The sequence below is a fragment of the Misgurnus anguillicaudatus genome, chromosome 10 (assembly GCF_027580225.2).
Source record: "Misgurnus anguillicaudatus chromosome 10, ASM2758022v2, whole genome shotgun sequence".
NCBI lineage: Eukaryota > Metazoa > Chordata > Actinopteri > Cypriniformes > Cobitidae > Misgurnus > Misgurnus anguillicaudatus.
The window spans coordinates 31036664-31056736 of record NC_073346.2 but is presented as its reverse complement, the minus strand read 5'-3'; the positions used below and the strand labels follow the sequence as shown (position 1 = coordinate 31056736).

Sequence of the window (20073 nt, the reverse complement as noted above, 5' to 3'; positions counted from 1 at the left end):
GACCTCTAGCATCAACAAAGCATTTTCGCTCACAGGACTGCCGCATACTGGATGTTTTTCCCTTTTCAAACCATTCTTTGTAAACCCTAGAAATGGTTGTGCGTGAAAATCCCAGTACCTTAGCAGATTGTGAAATACTCAGACTGGCCCGTCTGGCACCAACAACCATGCCACGCTCAAAATTGCTTAAATAATTTTTCATTCCCATTCAATCCTGTTTTTTAATTCGGAAGCAAGGAAACCTTTGTAAAAGGTTATTTATATGGTCAATTTCATAAATAAGCTTATTTGATTAGTGACCTAGAAATTTCCACGTATATTATTTTAAACTTCTTTAAGGTTTTTCAGTGAATACTTTTTAACCTCACTGTATATACTGAATAATTGGCATATCTATATCATTGCATTTTCATATTACTCAAAAAATTCCACAGTATCATGCATGTCCCAAATTCCATGCATTGCCGAAGATTACCAACCATAATACTGTTTGTCAAACAACACTGATCACATACAGAAATAGATCTAATCTATAACAGACCATCATACTGCCTGCAGCACCAAAATTGAATGCCAATAATGTGACATAATTATTCCCGAAAGCTCTGTGTTAACACATTTCCACGGCCACGCATATCTGTTTGGCTGTTAATTCATTCAGTTTGTGACAGTGACTCTCGTAGTGGTTAAATCCCATTAATTATTTTCTCCCAGGTCGATCCACATCAGGTCAATGTATTGGGCGGCGGGCAAATCACTCTGTCTTTCTCATGCATTTTCACACCCGCAAATCATTAAGCAGTGAACAGGGACTAGTGCTGGGGTTAACATGAGGGCTATTTCAGCCACTGCAGAGGGTGAGTAACTCTGCTGTCCTGAGGCTGGTTATACGGTCGGCCTGTTCCCCTATCGATCGCTTGGCTAAGCAACAGAATGAGCACAACATTATGGATGTGAGGGATTTCCCATCACGGATGAGTCATAGTCTTACAGATGAAGGAGCTGTGGGCTGTACCACGCTCAACGCTGCAGCACGCACAAGCATGAAATTCTCAATGAGAAGCTTATGCTTTGGGGTGTTTTGCATAGCTCAGCTGTTGGAGGGCTCGTTCACATTCAGATTTTGTATCATAAACATCCTCATTTTCTTATTATGAGAAGATACATCTTACTAAAGGGCAATATCATAGTGATGATGACCTTTCAGACCACTAATGTCTGGTTTTAAGATGCAGGACAAACCATCCTCAACCATCTGTTATGCATTTTAAACTAGATTTTATTAAGATGTAACGTGCAATATGGCATATTAATGCAGTTTCTATACAAGCTGTTTTAGACAAAATGTTACATGCAGTCTCAATTGTAGGTTGCTATTGATAAAAGCTAAATGAATAAATGTGAATCTATAATAATATCAATAATATAATAACAGAACATCAAAGGGGGGCACTGAATTGAAGAAATGTGTGATCAGCATCATTTATCTTTATTTCTGTTTTCTATCTTCAGTATTTAAGACTCTACAACATGCAGAATGATTTCAAAGTGACGTCATGTTTGACCAAAACTTGACACGGGACAGCACTGTCCACGCATTCATGCATGACGTAGGAACTGATACACATTCGCATAATCCTATATATACTGAATTTTTATACTTGTCATACTTTACCAAAATTTGCTATAATACTTTTAAACATTCTGACAGCGCTGGATCGAATCTGCTCCAGATCAAAGGCGAAAATCGAATCAGATGTTACAATGATGAAACATATTGTTTACATTCATACATAATGGAGCGAAATAAAACGCGTTCCTTGTATTCTTGTATGATCTTCATTTCCTATCCAGATACTGGATGTAATATAATGAAATGAACAAAAACATCCAATATGTGAAAAATGTATATCATTCTGGACCATCTGTGTTTGATGATAAAAATGTAGTATTGGTTTAAAAGTTAGTGTAAAGTCTACTTTAAACTACAACTCTGTTACCTGTTCTGCCAGCCTTGTAGTAAATTGGTGTATTTGTTCAAAATCCCCTCCAAGTGTCTCCTCTGGGTTTGAGACTGGACACCGCTGTCCGACCCACTCCCTGATCCAGGACTGTACGATCCGCTTCTCGCCTGCCTCTGTGCGGGATTCCCGGACCACTTTCCTTTACTGCTCCCTGACTGCGACACGTTCAGTGAATGTTCCATGATTTCTCCAAACTCAAACAGGGATCATGCAGTGTGACGATTCAACATCGACAGCACGCCTCCAAAAATAAAGCAAAAATACTGTTGAATGTGATGACCGTATGGAGAGAAGAGGATTGGAGAGTAGTTTCATTTTTTCCGAGCTGTTTCGCCTTGGACTCTTTAATGGGCTTCTCTATTTTTCCATTGGAACCAGCGTGTGGTCACACCCCCTCCAGGTCTCCACCAACAGGAATCCAGAGCGAAGTGAATTTGATGCCACGCCCCCTCGCTATCGTACAGGCCATAAAAATTATAATAAATAAATAAATACATGAAGAATAAGTAATTACTAATCTAAATATACACAATATTTATGTATTTACAATAATATATAACACAATAAATTACACAATAACTGGATAAATAATGAAGTTAATGAAATACGAAAAAGACTACATTTCGTTAAAATTACGCTCGCACGCGTTTTCTAATGTATGCAGATTATGTCCTCCATACAAAAATCAGTATACCTTAAAAAACAAACAATCTTAACATTTCCATAAAAGCTAGAATAATTTTTAAATATTTTATTTCTGTAATTAAAAAATAATAATAGAATACACAATACGGTCAAATCTGAGTACTTCTGCCATGTGTGATCATTTTTGGCATGATATATGGGTGTGTGCTGTGTGTTATATATATATATATATAACGTTGATTAACATGTGTGTATATATTTATTACTTTTTTATATATTCAATATTATATATAAATGTAAAAAAATTATAAATCACATACAAAATAAAAGTGATTTTTGGCATGAGGTGGGGGTGTGCTGTGTGTTTTATATATATATATATATATATATATATATATATATATATATATATATATATATATATATATATATATATATATATATATATATATATATATATATATATATAACATTTAACATGTGTGTATATATTTATTACATTTTAAAAAATTATATATAAAAATATAATTAATTAATATATGTATGTGTGTGTGGTTAAATATACGTAATAATTACACACACATACATTCATTCACATTCATATATGAATATGTCCTTGTGAAGGCTCCAAGAATATTGTGTCGATATGATTTGAACAAACTGAATGAATTTATTCGCGTCATTCATGAAAATGATCAACTAAGGTTAAAAACTACAACTCCCAGACTTCATAGCGCTTGTGACGCAATCATAAGTAGCCGGGCACGTTTCCTCCCACCAGCTCTTCTCTGACAAACTGCATTATTGTACACTAACTACGTTTTACTTAAAGCATTCAGCGGGTTGTTAAAAGCATACGTGGTCATGGCTGCCCCATTGAAAGTTTGTATCGTTGGTTCAGGAAATTGGTGAGTGTGCATGTTTAATAAATTAGCTATGATCAATATGTAATGGGTAATGGGATTATTTACAGTCGAACATATGGCGTAAAGCAGTCTTAGAGCCCGAAGATATTCAGGTCCATATATTAATCATATGTGATATTCTGAACAAAATCACGTGGTTACTGTCCTAATTGTATTGATATAAAGTAATGCATGCTGCATAACCCTTACTGAATTTGGCTGCAGCTTGCAAAGCAACATCTTGGAGTTGTAAACATTTCATGAAATTACATAGTTAACTTCTGTTTAAGAGCATATTGGCATTTTGATTAAAGATACTTTTATGTTGTCTTGTGCCAAGGGGCTCTGCAATTGCAAGAATTATTGGCACCAATGCACAGAAACTGCAGCACTTTGCCACTACAGTTAAGATGTGGGTGTTTGAAGAAACGGTCAATGGCAAAAAGCTGTCTGAGATCATCAACACAGAGCATGAGAACGTCAAGTATCTTCCAGGTTACAAACTTCCAGAGAATGTGGTAAGCGTGTGTAATGGGATAATGTATAGTAAATGATAACATCCTCTGCGGTTTCAGTAAAATTAACTAGCTATCTGCAGATCAACTGGCCATACAATTAAATTATACAACTTCACAACTATACTTATTCAGAATAGCGCTGTGACTGTCAAATGTTGCAATAGCTTAGTCTTTGTTTAAAGAGCACCTATTGTCCGATTCACATTTTTTAATTTCCTTTGGTGTGTAAGTGTGTATAAGTATATGTTAACGATATCTAAAAGGTACAAACCCCAAAGTAAACGAAGATGCGAGTTATAGTCTCCAACTTAAATCTCTTTTCTTGGACTACAACAAACACACGGATTGTAAGCAACAGTTTACTTCCTGGAATTGGTGATGTAGTAAAGACCGACATTATCATAATTCCTCCTGCTTCGGACTCACAGCCTGAAAGTTAAAGCAGCACCAAAGAGTTTTTTTTACCTTAAAATAATGTTTTCAAAAAAGTTTCAGTGGTTCATCCACTCAAAACAGGGTGAATGGCACTTTCACATTCGCTTTGCAGCCCTCTATCGGCCAAAACCGCACTAAAGACCGTCGGGTAGTGGTCCTGTTGTTCGAGTGAAAACTACAAAAACTTGCTTTACGGCAGACCTACAATCCAATCAGAGCCAGCTATGCTGCAGTATTTACGACAGTGGTAATGAACAATTACGCTTCTAACCTGTAGGGGGAGCACAGAGAAAAAAGTCTTTAGTGTTGCTTTAACTCCTGTTAGCAACCGAATCTTTTAAACATGGTAAGGAGGATCTAATTTCCGGCTAATGTCAGAGGTGTTCAGCCGAATCACAACATACAGATTAGCTGGGCTGGCCAATCGAGGACACAGAGCTTTTCAAATCTGTGCGTTTCAGTGAAAATCTGGAGTGAAATCTGGAGCTACAAAAATGTACGGTATGTGGAGCACAATGTGTTTTTTAACCATAAACCAGGCGAACACATTGTATTATACCAAATACACAAAATAACGTTGTTTTTTAGCAATGAAATAGGTGATCTTTAAATGATTTTTAGTCTCTGAATTTTATCTGTCGACTGACACTTTTTTAATGTCAGACTGCACAAGATTATTAATGGCATGCATCAAATGTCAATAAAGTCTTAATGCAGCTTGATTTAAAGGTGCAGTGTGTAAATTTAAGCGGCATCTAGTGGTAATGTTGTGAATTGCAACCAACGGCTCAGTCCACTGCTCACCCCTCGCTTTTGAAACACACAGAGAAGCTATGGTAGCCATCACCGGAAAAACATGTCATCGTCGGAGACAACGTAGTAAAAAAAGTTTGTCCGTTAAGGGCTTCTGTAGAAACATGGCGGCACAAAATGCAGACTTCTATGTAAGGGGACCCTCGTGTATGTAGATAAAAACGTCTCATTCTAAGGTAATAAACACATAACGGTTCATTATGAAAGGTCATTATACACCCCTGATAATATAGTTTTGTATATAATTTTGCATTTCTGTCAAGAGATCCTTCTAAAAATTACACACTGCACCTTTAATGTAGAAATAATTGGCAGATTAATGCATTTCTTCCTGCAGGTTGCGGTGCCGCAGTTACGGGACGCTGCGGACGGTGCCGACTTACTGGTATTCGTAGTACCTCACCAGTTCATCAGAAAGCTGTGCGACGAGATGGTTGGCTGCGTCTCGGAGAAAGCAAGAGGGATTACATTAATCAAAGTAAGATCTCCTCGCAGTAACCCAAATTAATGTTGTGCTTTTAAGAGATTTGTTTGGTTACAACCTGATTGAGGATTCACAACACCTATGGTGCTTAAAGAAAGAGCTTGTTTTATTCCGGGAACTGCTGGCCGTAATGTTTGCTCTTTAAATTCTTTATGAACAAATTGCATTTGGCACTGTTCGGTTTTGGCTCCGTTTTCGCAATGAACCAACAAAACTCGAGTAATAACAATGTCACAATGTTACGATAATGCTTGATGATGCATGCCGAAGAATATTCTGGGAAGAAAGCCGAAACAAAAATGGACCAACAAATTATTTATCTGTACATTTCACAATGTAAGTGTTTTTTTTTCTCTAAACCCTAACCATAACTCTAAACTACGGTTGGATGATATTGACCAAAATTCATATCTTGATGATTTATGACAGATATCTCTTTGTTTTGGAATAAATGTTATCATGCAAGTCAACGCCTCATGTGACGTCACATTTTCCTTTATTAAAACACTGTATAATGAAATAAAAATTGATGTCAGGGTTTTCCTCAGCACCAACCTAAACATAACTAAGCCCTACAATTGGAGAAAAAATAAGGCTTGTTATACAAGCTTTTGGCAAACTCCTCAAATGTCATTTATCTCATGGTGCCTGTTTGTCTTCCTTGATACTGGCTGTGCCGCTAGGCACTTCATCTCTGTAGTTATCATTTTTATATTTATCTCCTCTGCTGCATTGTTTGAGTAGCAGCCTAATTGAATTTCTCACAGTGTCGTATATTCTGAAACATATTGACCGGTATGGGTCCTCTGTTCTGTTCTTTTAGATTTTTAACCAGTTCTGGTGTACTCGTTCACCTTTTTTATTATTTTTGTTCTGCTTTTGCGTTTCTCCTCATTTTTTGGGTCATTAGGCAGAAATGTTCCTCCAAAGGCCACCACGGGAACAACAGCGTAATGCTACATTAAAAGAGAAAATTATGTTGATGGGCTCCTCAATGTTTTCGTCCCGTGTGTCTGTAGGGTATTGATGAAGGACCTGAAGGATTAAGGCTCATCTCTGACATCATCAGGGAAAAAATGGGCTTCGATGTAAGTGTCCTAATGGGAGCAAATATTGCCAATGAAGTGGCAGCTGAGAAGTTCTGTGAGAGCACCATCGGTGAGTGAATTGCAACGGTTATGCATGCACTTTGTCGGGGTTTGTACAAGTTTCAGAAAATGAAACTGAATCTGTTACATAAGATGTGCAGGAAGTACAGTGGAAGTCCTTATATGGGCACTTCACCCGGAACAGCACACAAACACACCAACCAAGAGCTGACACAAAATCAATGTGAAAAAAAAGTGTAATGGAAATTTAAGCTTGTTAACAATGGATGTAGTTTGTTTATCCGGGGTAGAAGCGAAGTTGTGCATGTGTGTTTGTTTAACGTTGGATTTTGTTGAAATTGGGCTGTCCCAGTGATAAAACAATCATGAGTTGCAGACGGTTAGTAAAACAAATGTCTGTTTTGTTGGTAATTGTCACGTATGTGCTAGGGATGCTCCGATCGATCGGCCGGTCATGCTTGCTATGTTTCTCAATGAATTACGGTGAAATGCCGGTACATCCAAAAGCCAGGGGGCGCTCTCGTGCAGAAACTCAAAATGCGCTGTAGACGAAGAACAATACACACGCAGCTGTGATGACACGCAGCTCCATGAAATGGCTGAAGGATATATTTATATTTCTGTTCTTCAAACCTTTTCAGGTATTTTCATGATAATAAAGAATATGTTTAATAATTATGTTTGACGAGTGTTGCTTTTTCAAATGCATGTTATAAACGACTCAAACTAACAGTGATTTTAGATCGATAAGGACTTACTGATCAAAAGCCGTAGTACAAGAAATAGCTGTAATAAGATCGGCTGTCCGATTCAGAATAGTGATCTGCAACGTATTATTAGTGGAGATCGGCATTGATCGGAGCATCCCTAGTATGTTCATATAATGTAAACAACATGAACATGTAGTGAATCATAAGTTTTCCAGAGATAGTGGAATAATGTTTTGTGTGTGTTGCCTGCTCGTGACTCACTCCTCCCATCGTACGCCTCCAGGAGCTTGGCCTTTTTCAGAAAGTAGCTATACAGCTGATCTGTCTTTTATAAATCTGTTAAAGGGACACTCTAGCTCCCCTAGAGTTGAACATTTGATTTTTACCGTTTTGGAATCCATTCAGCCGAACTCCTGATCTGGCGGTACCACTTTTAGCTAGGGAAGCTCTGATTAAGATTTTTGCAGTTGATACCGATTACGGATTTGTTATCTTTGTGATCGGCCGATATACCGATTCCAATTTTTAAAAAAAGCTGATATGCAAGCTCTTTGATGACTGTAACTGTTAACATTTTTTCTAGATAAAAAAATATCACAGATGTTGCCTTTGTTATATCATTGCAGTAATTAGGTATATTTTTGTTTTAATAGAGAATCAAATAAATAAGCCCAGCAAATATTTCTTCTGCAAAGAGATATTTATTATCTCTTTAAAAAGGTTTATGTTGACCAAAGCGTCCTCCTAGAAAATACACACATCTCTGTAAAGGCAGAGAGAGAAATACAAATCTGCACGTCGCACATGAGCAACGGTTATAAAAATGCTCGCACTGCGTAAAAAAATTGTCTCTAATTGCAGCCGTAAACAGAAAGATCGGTTCACGAGATCTGCAAATTTAGCAAGTAGTCTAGGGCTGGGGAAAAAATCGATTTGATTTTAAAATCGAGTTGGTAGGTCAAATCGATTCATATTTTCAAAAAATCAATTTTTTTAAAGATTTTTTTCTCCTCCCCTGCAGTATAGCGCAGTACATACAATTTGCATTTGCCAAATCTTCCTTCAGGGTTTCCGTAGCACGCTCCCTTTGGCGCAGCCCTTTGCCCCTCCCCTCTCCCGAGTGCAGCACATGCATACACAAACAACATGACAAAAACAGCCGGCGAAAGAGAGCAGCTCCTTCCAAAAAAATGCTCTTCGACTTCAGTCGTGTGGAGTTCGTTTGGATTTACGGGAATTTTATGTTGATGCATTTTAATTAAATATAATAAATATATATATTTTTAAATATATGTACAGTTTGCAAGTATTTTCTTTTAAATGGGGGCGGGGGAAAATCTAATCGAATCGTAAATCGATTTTTTTTTAAAAAATCGCCCAGCCCTAGCAAGTACAGATCTAGTCATTTAATGCCATTATTTGCCGATACCGATCGGCGGCCGATCAATCGGAGCATCCCTACTTTTAGCATAGCTTAGCATAATCCATTGAATCCGATTAGACCATTAACATTGTGCTAAAAAAGAACCAAAGAGTTAACCAAATAATTTTTCCTATTTAAAACTTGACTCTTCTGTAGTTACATCGTGTACTAAGACAGACGGAAAGTTGAAAGTTGCGATTTTCTAGGCAGATGTGGCTCTCGTTCTGGCTTAATAATCAAGGACTTAGCTGCCGTAACATGGCTGCAGCAGGCACAATGATATTACGCAGCCGCCGAAAATAGTCCCCTTGGTTACTTTCAATAGCAGGGGACTAGTTTCAGGTGCTGCGTAATATCATGCCAGAATGAGAGTATAGTTCCTAGCCATATCTGCCTAGAAAATCGCAACTTTTACATTTCCGTCGGTCTTAGTACACGATGTAACTACAGAAGAGTCAAGTTTTAAATAAGAAAAATATCAAAACTCTTTGGTTATTTTTTAGCACGATGCTAATGGCTAATGTCCCTTTAAAACGAATGACTCTTCTGAGATATAAAGAGTATGCAATACTACTCTATAGGTACTCAAGATAAACATGAGATTAGCAGAAACAGTCTGTTATGTGGCCTTTAAAGTCACAATGAAATTAATATTAAAAACTTTTATTTTATTTATAAATATTTAATTTTATAATATTGTGGTATTTTTGGATACCACCTGGATATCTCTCTTTACTCTCTTCATGAGGAATGGCGAGAGGGCAAGGCCTAGAAAAAGATGAAATAGCAACATGACCCAACTTCCAATGATCTAATCAATTCGACAAATTTAAGTCATGCCCTACCTTTTTTCTCATTTCAGAAGTGAGAGTCCGTTTTACTCGGATAAACACCACAATGGTGAAAATAAGTTGTTTATTTCCGTGACTTTAATAACATGTATAAAACATGAACGCAGTGCCTGTGACGTCACCCACAGGTTTCGGAATAGCATTCTCAAGTGCCTCTTTTTACCTACAACACGTGATTTTAGCACAGGCAAGTACCATCAAATCTGGTTAGATTTTAAAGGTGGTGTGTATAAATTTTAGCGTCATCAATTAGTGAGATTGCGAACTGCAACCAACAGCTCACCCCTCAATTTCAAAACGCATACGGTAGCCGTTACAGGAAAAACATGCCGTCGTCTGAGACAACATAGGGACGAAACGCGCCCTGTAGAACAGTTTGTCCGTTAAGGGCTACTATAGAAACATGATGACGATTTTCGTGTAAGAACACCTGTAGTGTGTGGACATACAAAGGGCTCATTCAATACAGTTCATTTTTTAAGGTCTTTAAACACCACCAATAATATAGTTATGTATATTATATTGCATTTCTGTCAAGAGATCCTTTTAAAAAATGACACAAGGCACCTTTTTGTGATGTTTCACAGGCAGCAAGGTCTTGGAGAATGGCCTCCTATTCAAAGAGCTTCTACAAACACCTAACTTCAGAATCACTGTGGTGGATGACGCTGACACAGTGGAGCTCTGTGGAGCCCTCAAGGTAAATATCAGTCATGTCTAGATGCTCATCTCAGGGGAAATAACTCGATTCTGGCACCTGAGATGCAGGGCTGCAGGGGCACGATTCAGACCCCTGTGTGAAGAGATTAGATTCTGTAAGATGTTTCTTGTGAAATGAATAACGACAGCGTGAAATCTAAATTTATCTTATTAACTTTTCTAAACCACGTTCGTGGTGTAATTGTGTACGATTCATCAGCATGCATTCTGGTGAAGAAATTAAAGCGTTGGCTTTCATAATCTTTCATCGAAATTTAATAAAGCACTTCCTCTGCATTCCTGAAATGACTTTTGTGCTGATGTAACAAAGGTTACACAGATGGGGAAGAATAATAAAAAACAATACCATCATCACAGCCCACTTTTTACTATCTAATAAAACTCTAATGGATAAAATCTAGTCCTGCTCAACATTATTTTTCACTGACTGTTCAGTTTTATGCATTTAAACAATATGATGCGTCACATTATTCCAAGGTGCATGCATTCCTCTGCCAAGCATCTTTTTTTGGGAATGTAGGAAGAGGTTTTCAAACACAGATTTGTTGTTGTTGTTATTGATGAAATAACTTCATGCACAGTATAATACCTTTGCTCTCTTCAAGAACATTGTAGCAGTGGGTGCAGGGTTCTGTGATGGTTTGCAGTGCGGAGACAACACCAAAGCAGCCGTCATTCGACTGGGACTGATGGAGATGATCGCCTTCGCCAAACTTTTCAGCAAGGATGGCTCTGTATCATCAGCCACGTTCCTAGAGAGTTGCGGCGTTGCTGACCTCATCACCACTTGCTACGGAGGGCGTAACCGTCGCGTGGCCGAGGCTTTCGCCCGAACGGGAAAGGTAAATGAAATCGATCCGACCATTTCCTGTGTTTCACCACTTGCCTGATTGGGTAATAATGCATATTTTATGGATTGGAGTAAGTTGCATTTGGTACATTTGTGCTGATGCAGAAAATAGATTGAGAATGATTTTTCCTCTCTCAGAGCATCGAGGAATTGGAGAAGGAAATGTTAAATGGACAAAAGCTTCAGGGACCATTGACTTCTGCCGAGGTCTATCATATCCTTAAACAGAAGAACCTAGCAGACAAGTATGTGTAACTGTTATCTAAATGCATAACGAAAAGATGGCAAAACCCAATGTAAGGTTTGTGCCACAGCTGCACTAAACATTTATTATTGATTACCAAAATATTTTTATGTTTCTGTAATGATTCATCCAGCTATATGTGTAAGCTCTTTAGTCACAGTAGTATTTCTAATAATAATAATAATAATAATAATAATAATATATATACACACTTACCTAAAGGATTATTAGGAACACCTGTTCAATTTCTCATTAATGCAATTATCTAATCAACAAATCACATAGCAGTTGCTTCAATGCATTTAGGGGTGTGGCCCTGGTCAAGACCTCCTGAACTCCAAACTGAATGTCAGAATGGGAAAGAAAGGTGATTTAAGCAATTTTGAGCATGGCATGGTGCCAGACGGGCTGGTCAGAGTATTTCACAATCTGCTCAGTTACTGGGATTTTCACACACAACCATTTCTAGAATGGGCCGGCTGGTTCAAGCTGATAGAAGAGCAACTTTGACTAAAATAACCACTCGTTACAACCGAGGTATGCAGCAAAGCATTTGTGAAGCCACAACACACACAACCTTGAGGCGGATGGGCTCCACTACAAATAGGAAAAAGAGGCTACAATTTGCACAAGCTCACCAAAATTGGGCAGTTGAAGACTGGAAAAGTGTTGCCTGGTCTGATGAGTCTTGATTTCTGTTGAGACATTCAGATGGTATCTGAATTTGGCGTAAACAGAATAAGAACATGGATCCATCATGCCTTGTTACCACTGTGCAGGCTGGTGGTGGTGGTGTAATGGTGTGGGGGATGTTTTCTTGCCACACTTTAGGCCCCTTAGTGCCAATTGGGCATCGTTTAAATGCCACGGCATACCTGAGCATTGTTTCTGACCATGTCCATTCCTTTATGACCACCATGTACCCATCCTCTGATGGCTACTTCCAGCAGGATAATGCACCATGTCACAAAGCTCAAATCATTTCAAATTGGTTTCTTGAACATGACAATGAGTTCACTGTACCAAAATGGCCCCCACAGTCACCAGATCTCAACCCAATAGAGCATTTTTGGGATGTGGTGGAACGGGAGCTTCGTGCCCTGGATGTGCATCCCACAAATCTCCATCAACTGCAAGAGACTATCCTATCAATATGGGCTAACATTTCTAAAGAATGCTTTCAGCACCTTGTTGAATCAATGCCATGTAGAATTAAGGCAGTTCTGAAGCTCAGAGGGGGTCAAACACAGTATTAGTATGGTGTTCCTAATAATCCTTTAGGTGGGTGTATATACTGTTTTTATTTAAATTACTTAATCACAAAAACATTTATTTATTTATATGCCCAATTACAGTTATTTAGCTGCAGTCTTTAATGGAAATATAAGTTTTAATGGTTGAATTAAGCTTGATTTATATTTTTACTTCTGAGAGAAGCTGAATGTGCCGCTTTAAAAGTCCGCTTTAAAATGCTTTACAATTCTAGAATAATAAATTTATTAAGCGCTGTATGTGCACCTGACATGTTTATGTGTGACCCTGGACCACAAAATCAGTCATAAGGGGACACCACATTGTGACATACTTACGAGATACATTACACCATTCATCATTTAGCACACTGTCTCCTTGTGACTACAACAGTAAATTTTAACTTTTGTGGGTTGAGACACTGGCACAATGTTCTCGTCTAGATGAATTTTCAAAGTAGGTCATTTGTGATATTTTATCTATATTGTTCCTCAGGTTCCCCCTGTTCGTGGCTGTGTACCAGATCTGTTTTGAGGGAAAGCCGGTTCAGGAAATGATCACCTGCTTGCAGAGCCATCCAGAGCACCTGTGAGGGTCTGCAGGGACTGAAATCTCAAGATATCACCATTTCCGTCCTCTCTCCTCTGGGTGGTTCTACCTCTAACACTTCCCATTTTCTTCTAACGCTTCCCATTTTCTTTGGTTTTTCCTTTTATTCACACTAATACAATGTCATATTTTGTTACGTTTCTCTCTTGTCCCATGACCAGTTCTGGCCACATACACTAATGGTTTCGTGTTAAACTCAGGGGTTTGCTTTCGACCTACAATGATTTCTTGTTATCTGTGACTAAATGTAATCAACAGATTACTCAAAGAATTAAGGGATTTTTTTGTAAGTTAATGCAAAGCTGTGTGTTGTCTACCGGTTGGGCTGGTATTTTTAACTACAGTATATTCTCACTGTCTCACTGCCCTCTTGTGGATGTCCACAATATCACCTTACTGACAGATGGGTTTTAAGGTCTTAATAAAATTACAAGAGAATTGCTCTTAGATCATAACTATATAGTCTGACACATCTAGCACCAATGTTATAATCATGTGCCTGTAGTGTATTACAGCTTTGTTGCATTGCTTGATCATTGCAGCATATAGATGCTGTAACTGAGAATCCCTTGGTGCTTTGAGAACCAGCATTAATACCACCCTTTGTATTTGATCTTGTGTCACATGTAAAAGTATCTGGATTTGTTAAAAAAGAAGTAAGGACTTTTATGGACGTGTTAGATTAAAGTAAAACCAGATTATGATTTTCTTTGTAAATTTGCGTTTCACTTTTTACTAGTCTGGAGCATTTCTTATGAAGGTCAACGAATTTGAATCAACTCCATAGAAGCTTCTTGTTTGGCTGGTTTGTACATGACACAATGTTCAGTAAAAGCGGTCCAATTCTTGCATCTCACTTTGTAGTAACACCCTTTTAAAGTGCTTTGATAAGACACATTGGGACCATGTCAGTGGCGCTACTTTTTAATCGAGTTACATTTGAAATATTATATTGTTATATATCTAAGCTTGAAAATTTCACTGGAATCCAGGTAATATTTAAAGGGGACATATCATGAAACTCAGACTTTTTCCATGTTAAGGTGTTACAATTGGGTCCCCAGTGCTTCTGTCAACCTAGAAAATGTGAAAAAGATCAACCCTATAGTTTTGGTAAACCATTCTCTGCAAGCATGTGAAAAAATAGCTCATTGACATTTTGCTCCCCTTGTGATGTCAGAAGGGGACAATACCGCCTCTTAATCTGCACTGTCCAACCACGGCACTGCCATTTAGTGCAGAGCTCAGCTCATTTGCGTTTAAAAGGACACACCCAAAAATGGCACATTTTCCCTCACACCTACAAAGTGGCAATTTTAACATGCTGTAATACATTTTCTATATGGTACTCTGGGGCAGCAAAGATTTATTTGACATCTTAAAAAGTCTTGTGAAATGTCCTCTTTAAGTCTAGTTTAACCACCAAACATTGAATGATTGTTATTGTGCAAGTACCTTCTTCATAGCTCTATGAAGATGACGTTTAAATCTTATATGCGACTATGGACAACAAAACCAGTCATAAGGGTCAATTTCTTTATTTACATTTATGTGTCATCTTAAATAAGATATTCATTAATACAGGATTTGTAATGATAGGAAAATATTTGGCTGAGATACAATTATTTGAAAATCTGGAATCTGAGGTTGCAAAAAACAAAATCGCCTTTAAAGTTGTCCAAATGAAATGCTTAGCAACTGCATCCACTCACAAAACTTAAGTTTTTATATATTTACAGTAGGATATTACTAAATATGGAACATGATATTTACTTAATATTCTAATAATTTTTGGCATTTAAATATCAATAATTTTGACCCACACAATTTATTGTTGGCTATTGCTACAAATAAACCTGTGCACCTTAAGATTGGTTTTGTGGTCCAAGGTCACACATCTGTAGTTTTATCATTCAAAGGATAAAGGAATAATTGAGTAAAATCTATAGATGTTTTTTCCTTAAGAGAGCATTTTGTGAGAGCAGCTTTCATTTGGATCCATAATGGCCTTCTCTTATAGCACCATTATTTTTTTAGTGCTTCTAGATACGTTAAATCACAAAGGATTAGCTCTTACCATGTTTTTGTCTTTTTTCATAATGTAAGTGCTCTGTTATGAGCGAATAATAATACTAAAAGTATAGTGACAGTGTACACAATCCAACACTCCAATTGGGTGAAGACATTTTAAAATCATTTAAATGCACTGAATTTTGATGTATGAACTCATCCTGTATTCTTCTGAATGCGCTGACACTGTGGCATGTTGTATGATCTAACATTTGTCATTAAGGCTGACATTAAAAAAATGCTGCTTTTGTAAACATTAAAATCATTTCAGTGTAAAACATTAGGCTGCATGAACGTTCCATGTTTATATTTCACGTAATTAAATAAAAATCACTAACAACAGTTTTGAGATTTTAATGCAGATTTAGATGGGTAGATTGACAATGCAGAACTATGAAGAACAGAAAACTGCATTAAAAGAGAGTTATACGATTATCATCCAAGTCAATATTTGTCTTTGTTTTGTGTTTTAATCACTGATGGGTGTTATAAGCTATTTATCTTGAAGTCTTAATAGGTGAGTGACAGACAAACAAGAAAAAAAACTGTATTTAAGAATTTGAATAGCAGCACAAGTCAACAAAGGGGGTTAAGTATTTTTTATTTCAGAAAGCATATATCTTTCTTCCATAATGTGACACACCAATGTGTAATAAAATACAATTCCTCAAGTCCCAGTATCTGGGACTTAGAAGATAAAATACAAAAACCTAAAACACCATAGACAAAGAGGCGAAACATGAACAGCTCCTTCATAGAAGCCATATATGTACATCACATGGGCTCAAACAGGGAGTTTCATTTCATCATATTGCATCCCAAAACTTTTCTATAGTTATCCACTCGTTCATTATGTATTCTGTTCAAAGTCTCATGAGTAATAATCATGTTGCTTAGAACAGAAATTATATTTTATTCTTTTCCACTATCTGTGGTTGATGATGCTCCTGCAGAGACCCATAATAATGTTTTACAAAATTATTTAATAAATGAAGCTGTATGGATCACTCTTACAAAATATCTATACAACACATTTTAAAAGAGGAGGTCAGGAATTTAAAAGGTCCAGTCCTGGACAAAAACTGACCCCTGAATGATGTTTGACTCTAATCTAATCTTCCTCATCATCGTCATCACCACCAAAAGACAGTAAACTGTTGTTCTTCACTTTGACGCCTGACTCTTTCTTCTCTGCATCATCACTTTTCTTCTTCTTCTTGCTAGAGCTGGCAGTAATGCCTTCAAATTTATCAGAGGAACGTTTGACGGGTTTCCTAAAGACCACCTTTCCATCTGCAGGGGGCTCTTCATCCAGAGAAAATGACAGTGTAGTTTACATTGTTTAATGACTTTTTGCATTGATTATAGTCATAGAACATCACTTAAGGTTGATGATTCAACAAAAAAGGTAATCAGACTAAAACTGTTTGTTGATAGATGCATAATGAATAGTGAAAAATAGCCTTCAATCATCTATTCATTTATGGTCGACTGTAATTTAAACGTTACTGAGTGAGTTGGAATTGCATTATGTGTTTCGTTAGATTCTTCTCTAAATAAACAATGCATTGCGCTTATTACCTGTTTTTGAAGGTGACTCGTCTTTTTTGAGCTTTATAGCCTCCTCGGCAGTGAGATCTCCCTTTTTCAGCACCACAACCTGCGGCATCTCATCTTCTTTATCACTCTCGCCACTATCACCATCACACTGCGGCATCTCCTGCCTCTGCAATTAACAAATCCATACATTAACTTAAAGTAATACATACATACATTAATTCTTCTACAGCCATTTTCTCAAAACCTAGTAAACCGCATACCTAACAGCATTTCAGCTAATCACTGGTGCGTCTGAAGACAACTCCAAAATGCTCTCTAAGTAGGCAGCTTACTATATTTTAAGACGCATCCAATGTGAACATCAACGCTTACTTTAGTCTCCACCGTCGGGCCTTCTTTAAAACCAACATCTTTCTTGAACTTCTTCAGAAAAGACGGTTCCGCTGGCTTCACCCATGATACGTTACCTTTTTTACTCATTGCGTCTAAACGAAATTCAGTCTAGCAGTGTAAATACGCTTAAATGTTTTACAAACACGGGAAACACAAGAATTAGTCGTGTAAAATTGACGTCATCAGTACGCGTCTGTAATTGGCCAATCGGCGTGCACCATTGAGGCGCTGCGCAGACCGATCGGCACGTATGATATAAAAGTACCGCGAGAGCACAGCTTTCTAGCTGCTCTCGCGGTGCTTTGATGTCGTTGGCCGTTAGTTACGCGCAGCGTCGCATGAAGTCGAAAACACCTAGTAGGAAGTATCAATGTTTTCACACGCAAAAGAAGGCGTAAATGTAACGCATGTATTATAAATTCTCAGTCCGTCGGTTTGATCTGAAATTATGTTGCCTGGGGTGTTTTACGCGTCGCTGGCGGGGTTTCTGGCAGCTTTAGCATCATCTTCGGCAAAGTTATCGCTGGGTGCAGACTATCTGAAGGAGGTGTGCGAGACAGGGCTGAAGATATGGACAGAAAAACAGGGGAGCGCTTTGGATCAGGGGCTTGATACCACAATTTGTGACTGGGTAAGAACGTCATAGGTTTAAGTGCATTTAAAGTGAATGCTTTATTAAGATCATCCATTACAAAAATGAACCATAGTTTTACTATAGTAATCACACTTTAATTATGGTATTTGTAGTAAAAACCATGTTAACCAGAAATGTACTATAATACAGGAACCATATTGTAGTTACACCATGATATTTGTAGTAAAACTACGGTAATACAAATGTAATCAATGTGTCAAAAAACATTGTTAATATACTTTTAATGTATTAAATCCATGGTTGTTTTTTTATTATGCAGATATGACTTGTTGTGATATAACACTGGTTTATGTGTGTCATTGCTAAATACAGTTACATATACCCTTGCGGCTACTCTGTGGTGGTCTTCTGTTCACCTGCAACGCCGTGATGTGGACGTTCTTCGCCAAAGCCCTCCGGCACTCATCTTCCTCTGCTCGTGCCACTGTGACCACCACTGCCTCAAATTTTATATTCTCTGTGAGTTTATGTCAAACCTTCATCTAAGAAATTTGTTAGTCAATATTAACCATTCAGTATGCTTTATGTTTAAATGGTTATGCTTTCTGCTAGGCATTCCTCGGACACGTGATCTTTGGAGAAACACATGCCAATTTATGGTGGATTGGAATAATTTTGACCTTAACGGGGCTTCTTGTCTTGCATGGATCAACTCCTCAGGCTCCAATGGAAAATGTGTCTAAGAAAGATGAATAAGAGAACTCAAAGCAAAAATATAGACCAAATAACAAGACTATTGAAAACTGATACTTGAAATAAAAAGAACCAAGAAGGTCAATTATATAAAAAACACTTAAAGATGATATATTCATCTGATGATATATGCAGAACTGTATGTTGAAATTATTTGTGTTGAGAATTTTTTTCTCAGATTGTTGTTTTGGAAATGTTTGTAAAAGATTTTCATATTTTATCATTCCTGTGCATTATAATATATGATGTTTGTAAGAAACAAAAGCAAATAGATGCAAAGCATAGAATTTTTTTTTAGTTTTTACTTATAGCCATATATCATTTACTGTGCAATTGCATAACTCTGTTATTTGGAAGAGATAAACAGGATGTTTTTGGTATTAAATATCAAATAGGCAAAAATGAAGCCTAGCACTCAAAAGTTTGGACACACATTGAATTTATATTTTAATCTTAGTAATTTCTTCTAAGATACTTTTGTTTCAATCTCAGGTTATTTCAAAGTCACATCTTGAGTGAAATTATTGTACATAAAAATATTTAGTTGCAATGTATTTATGACCTATGGTTGGGTGAGATATGGGTGCTTTCTTGGTTAATTTAATTGTTTGTATTTTACTGTTTTCATATTTTAGCATCTTTTAGAATGTATAGACAATAGATGAACTGTATGAAATTGAAAACCACTCCCCGGTTACTAAATGAGTTTATAACTGTGTGTTTATTGATTCACCCATAATCAAAACTGTGAAATACCTCATAGAAAAAAGCACATTTATTAACTTTTATTAAAGTTGTGCAGCCATATGACACTTCAAACAATGAAAAAACATAGATAAAACAACATTAAAGGCATGCTATTGAAGAATAAGAAATAAAGAACAAGATCAAACAATAAAATCCTGGGATTGTAAATCTTAAAAACATTTCCCCAAAATACAGAATATATTTTTTACTAAAAAAATAATTGTTGTATGCATGCAAAGATGTATTTAATTTTGCAATAGTTTTTTCCATTGTATTTATGTAGTGTTTTAATGTAATGCAACCAAAGCAGCATTTCTGAAATGAAAGAACTTTTTAAATCATGATGTGTTGTTGTCTACATTGT

General features: G+C 37.0%; 4 protein-coding genes across 5 annotated transcripts in view; 2 read left to right on the top strand and 2 right to left on the bottom strand.

The window, feature by feature from the left end:
* Nucleotides 1–2422, bottom strand: part of osbpl10b (oxysterol binding protein-like 10b) — a 56098-nt gene extending 53676 nt beyond the window's left edge. For both annotated transcript variants that reach the window (XM_055210862.2, XM_055210863.2), the window contains exon 1: nt 2001–2422. In XM_055210862.2, coding sequence (XP_055066837.1) covers nt 2001–2206 — 206 coding nt within the window. In that variant the 5' untranslated portion in view covers nt 2207–2422. The remainder of the gene's footprint in view (nt 1–2000) is intronic.
* Nucleotides 2423–3398: 976 nt separating this feature from the next.
* On the top strand, nt 3399–14295 carry gpd1l (glycerol-3-phosphate dehydrogenase 1 like). The gene is made up of 8 exons (XM_055210860.2): nt 3399–3577; nt 3915–4092; nt 5678–5818; nt 6844–6982; nt 10505–10617; nt 11243–11479; nt 11626–11732; nt 13478–14295. Exons 1-8 carry the CDS (start codon nt 3534–3536, stop codon nt 13572–13574), a joined length of 1056 nt encoding a protein of 351 aa, XP_055066835.1. The 5' UTR covers nt 3399–3533; the 3' UTR covers nt 13575–14295.
* Nucleotides 14296–16242: 1947 nt separating this feature from the next.
* On the bottom strand, nt 16243–17822 carry kiaa1143 (KIAA1143 ortholog). Its single transcript, XM_073872370.1, has 3 exons — nt 17594–17822; nt 17244–17387; nt 16243–16973 (listed from the first exon to the last, which is right to left on the bottom strand). The coding sequence occupies exons 1-3, from the start codon at nt 17699–17701 to the stop codon at nt 16773–16775; spliced, it is 453 nt and encodes a 150-aa protein (XP_073728471.1). The 5' UTR covers nt 17702–17822; the 3' UTR covers nt 16243–16772.
* Nucleotides 17823–17921: 99 nt separating this feature from the next.
* Nucleotides 17922–19914, top strand: tmem42a (transmembrane protein 42a). Its single transcript, XM_055210859.2, has 3 exons — nt 17922–18245; nt 18582–18728; nt 18822–19914. Exons 1-3 carry the CDS (start codon nt 18063–18065, stop codon nt 18963–18965), a joined length of 474 nt encoding a protein of 157 aa, XP_055066834.2. The 5' UTR covers nt 17922–18062; the 3' UTR covers nt 18966–19914.
* The last annotated feature ends 159 nt before the right edge of the window (nt 19915–20073 follow it).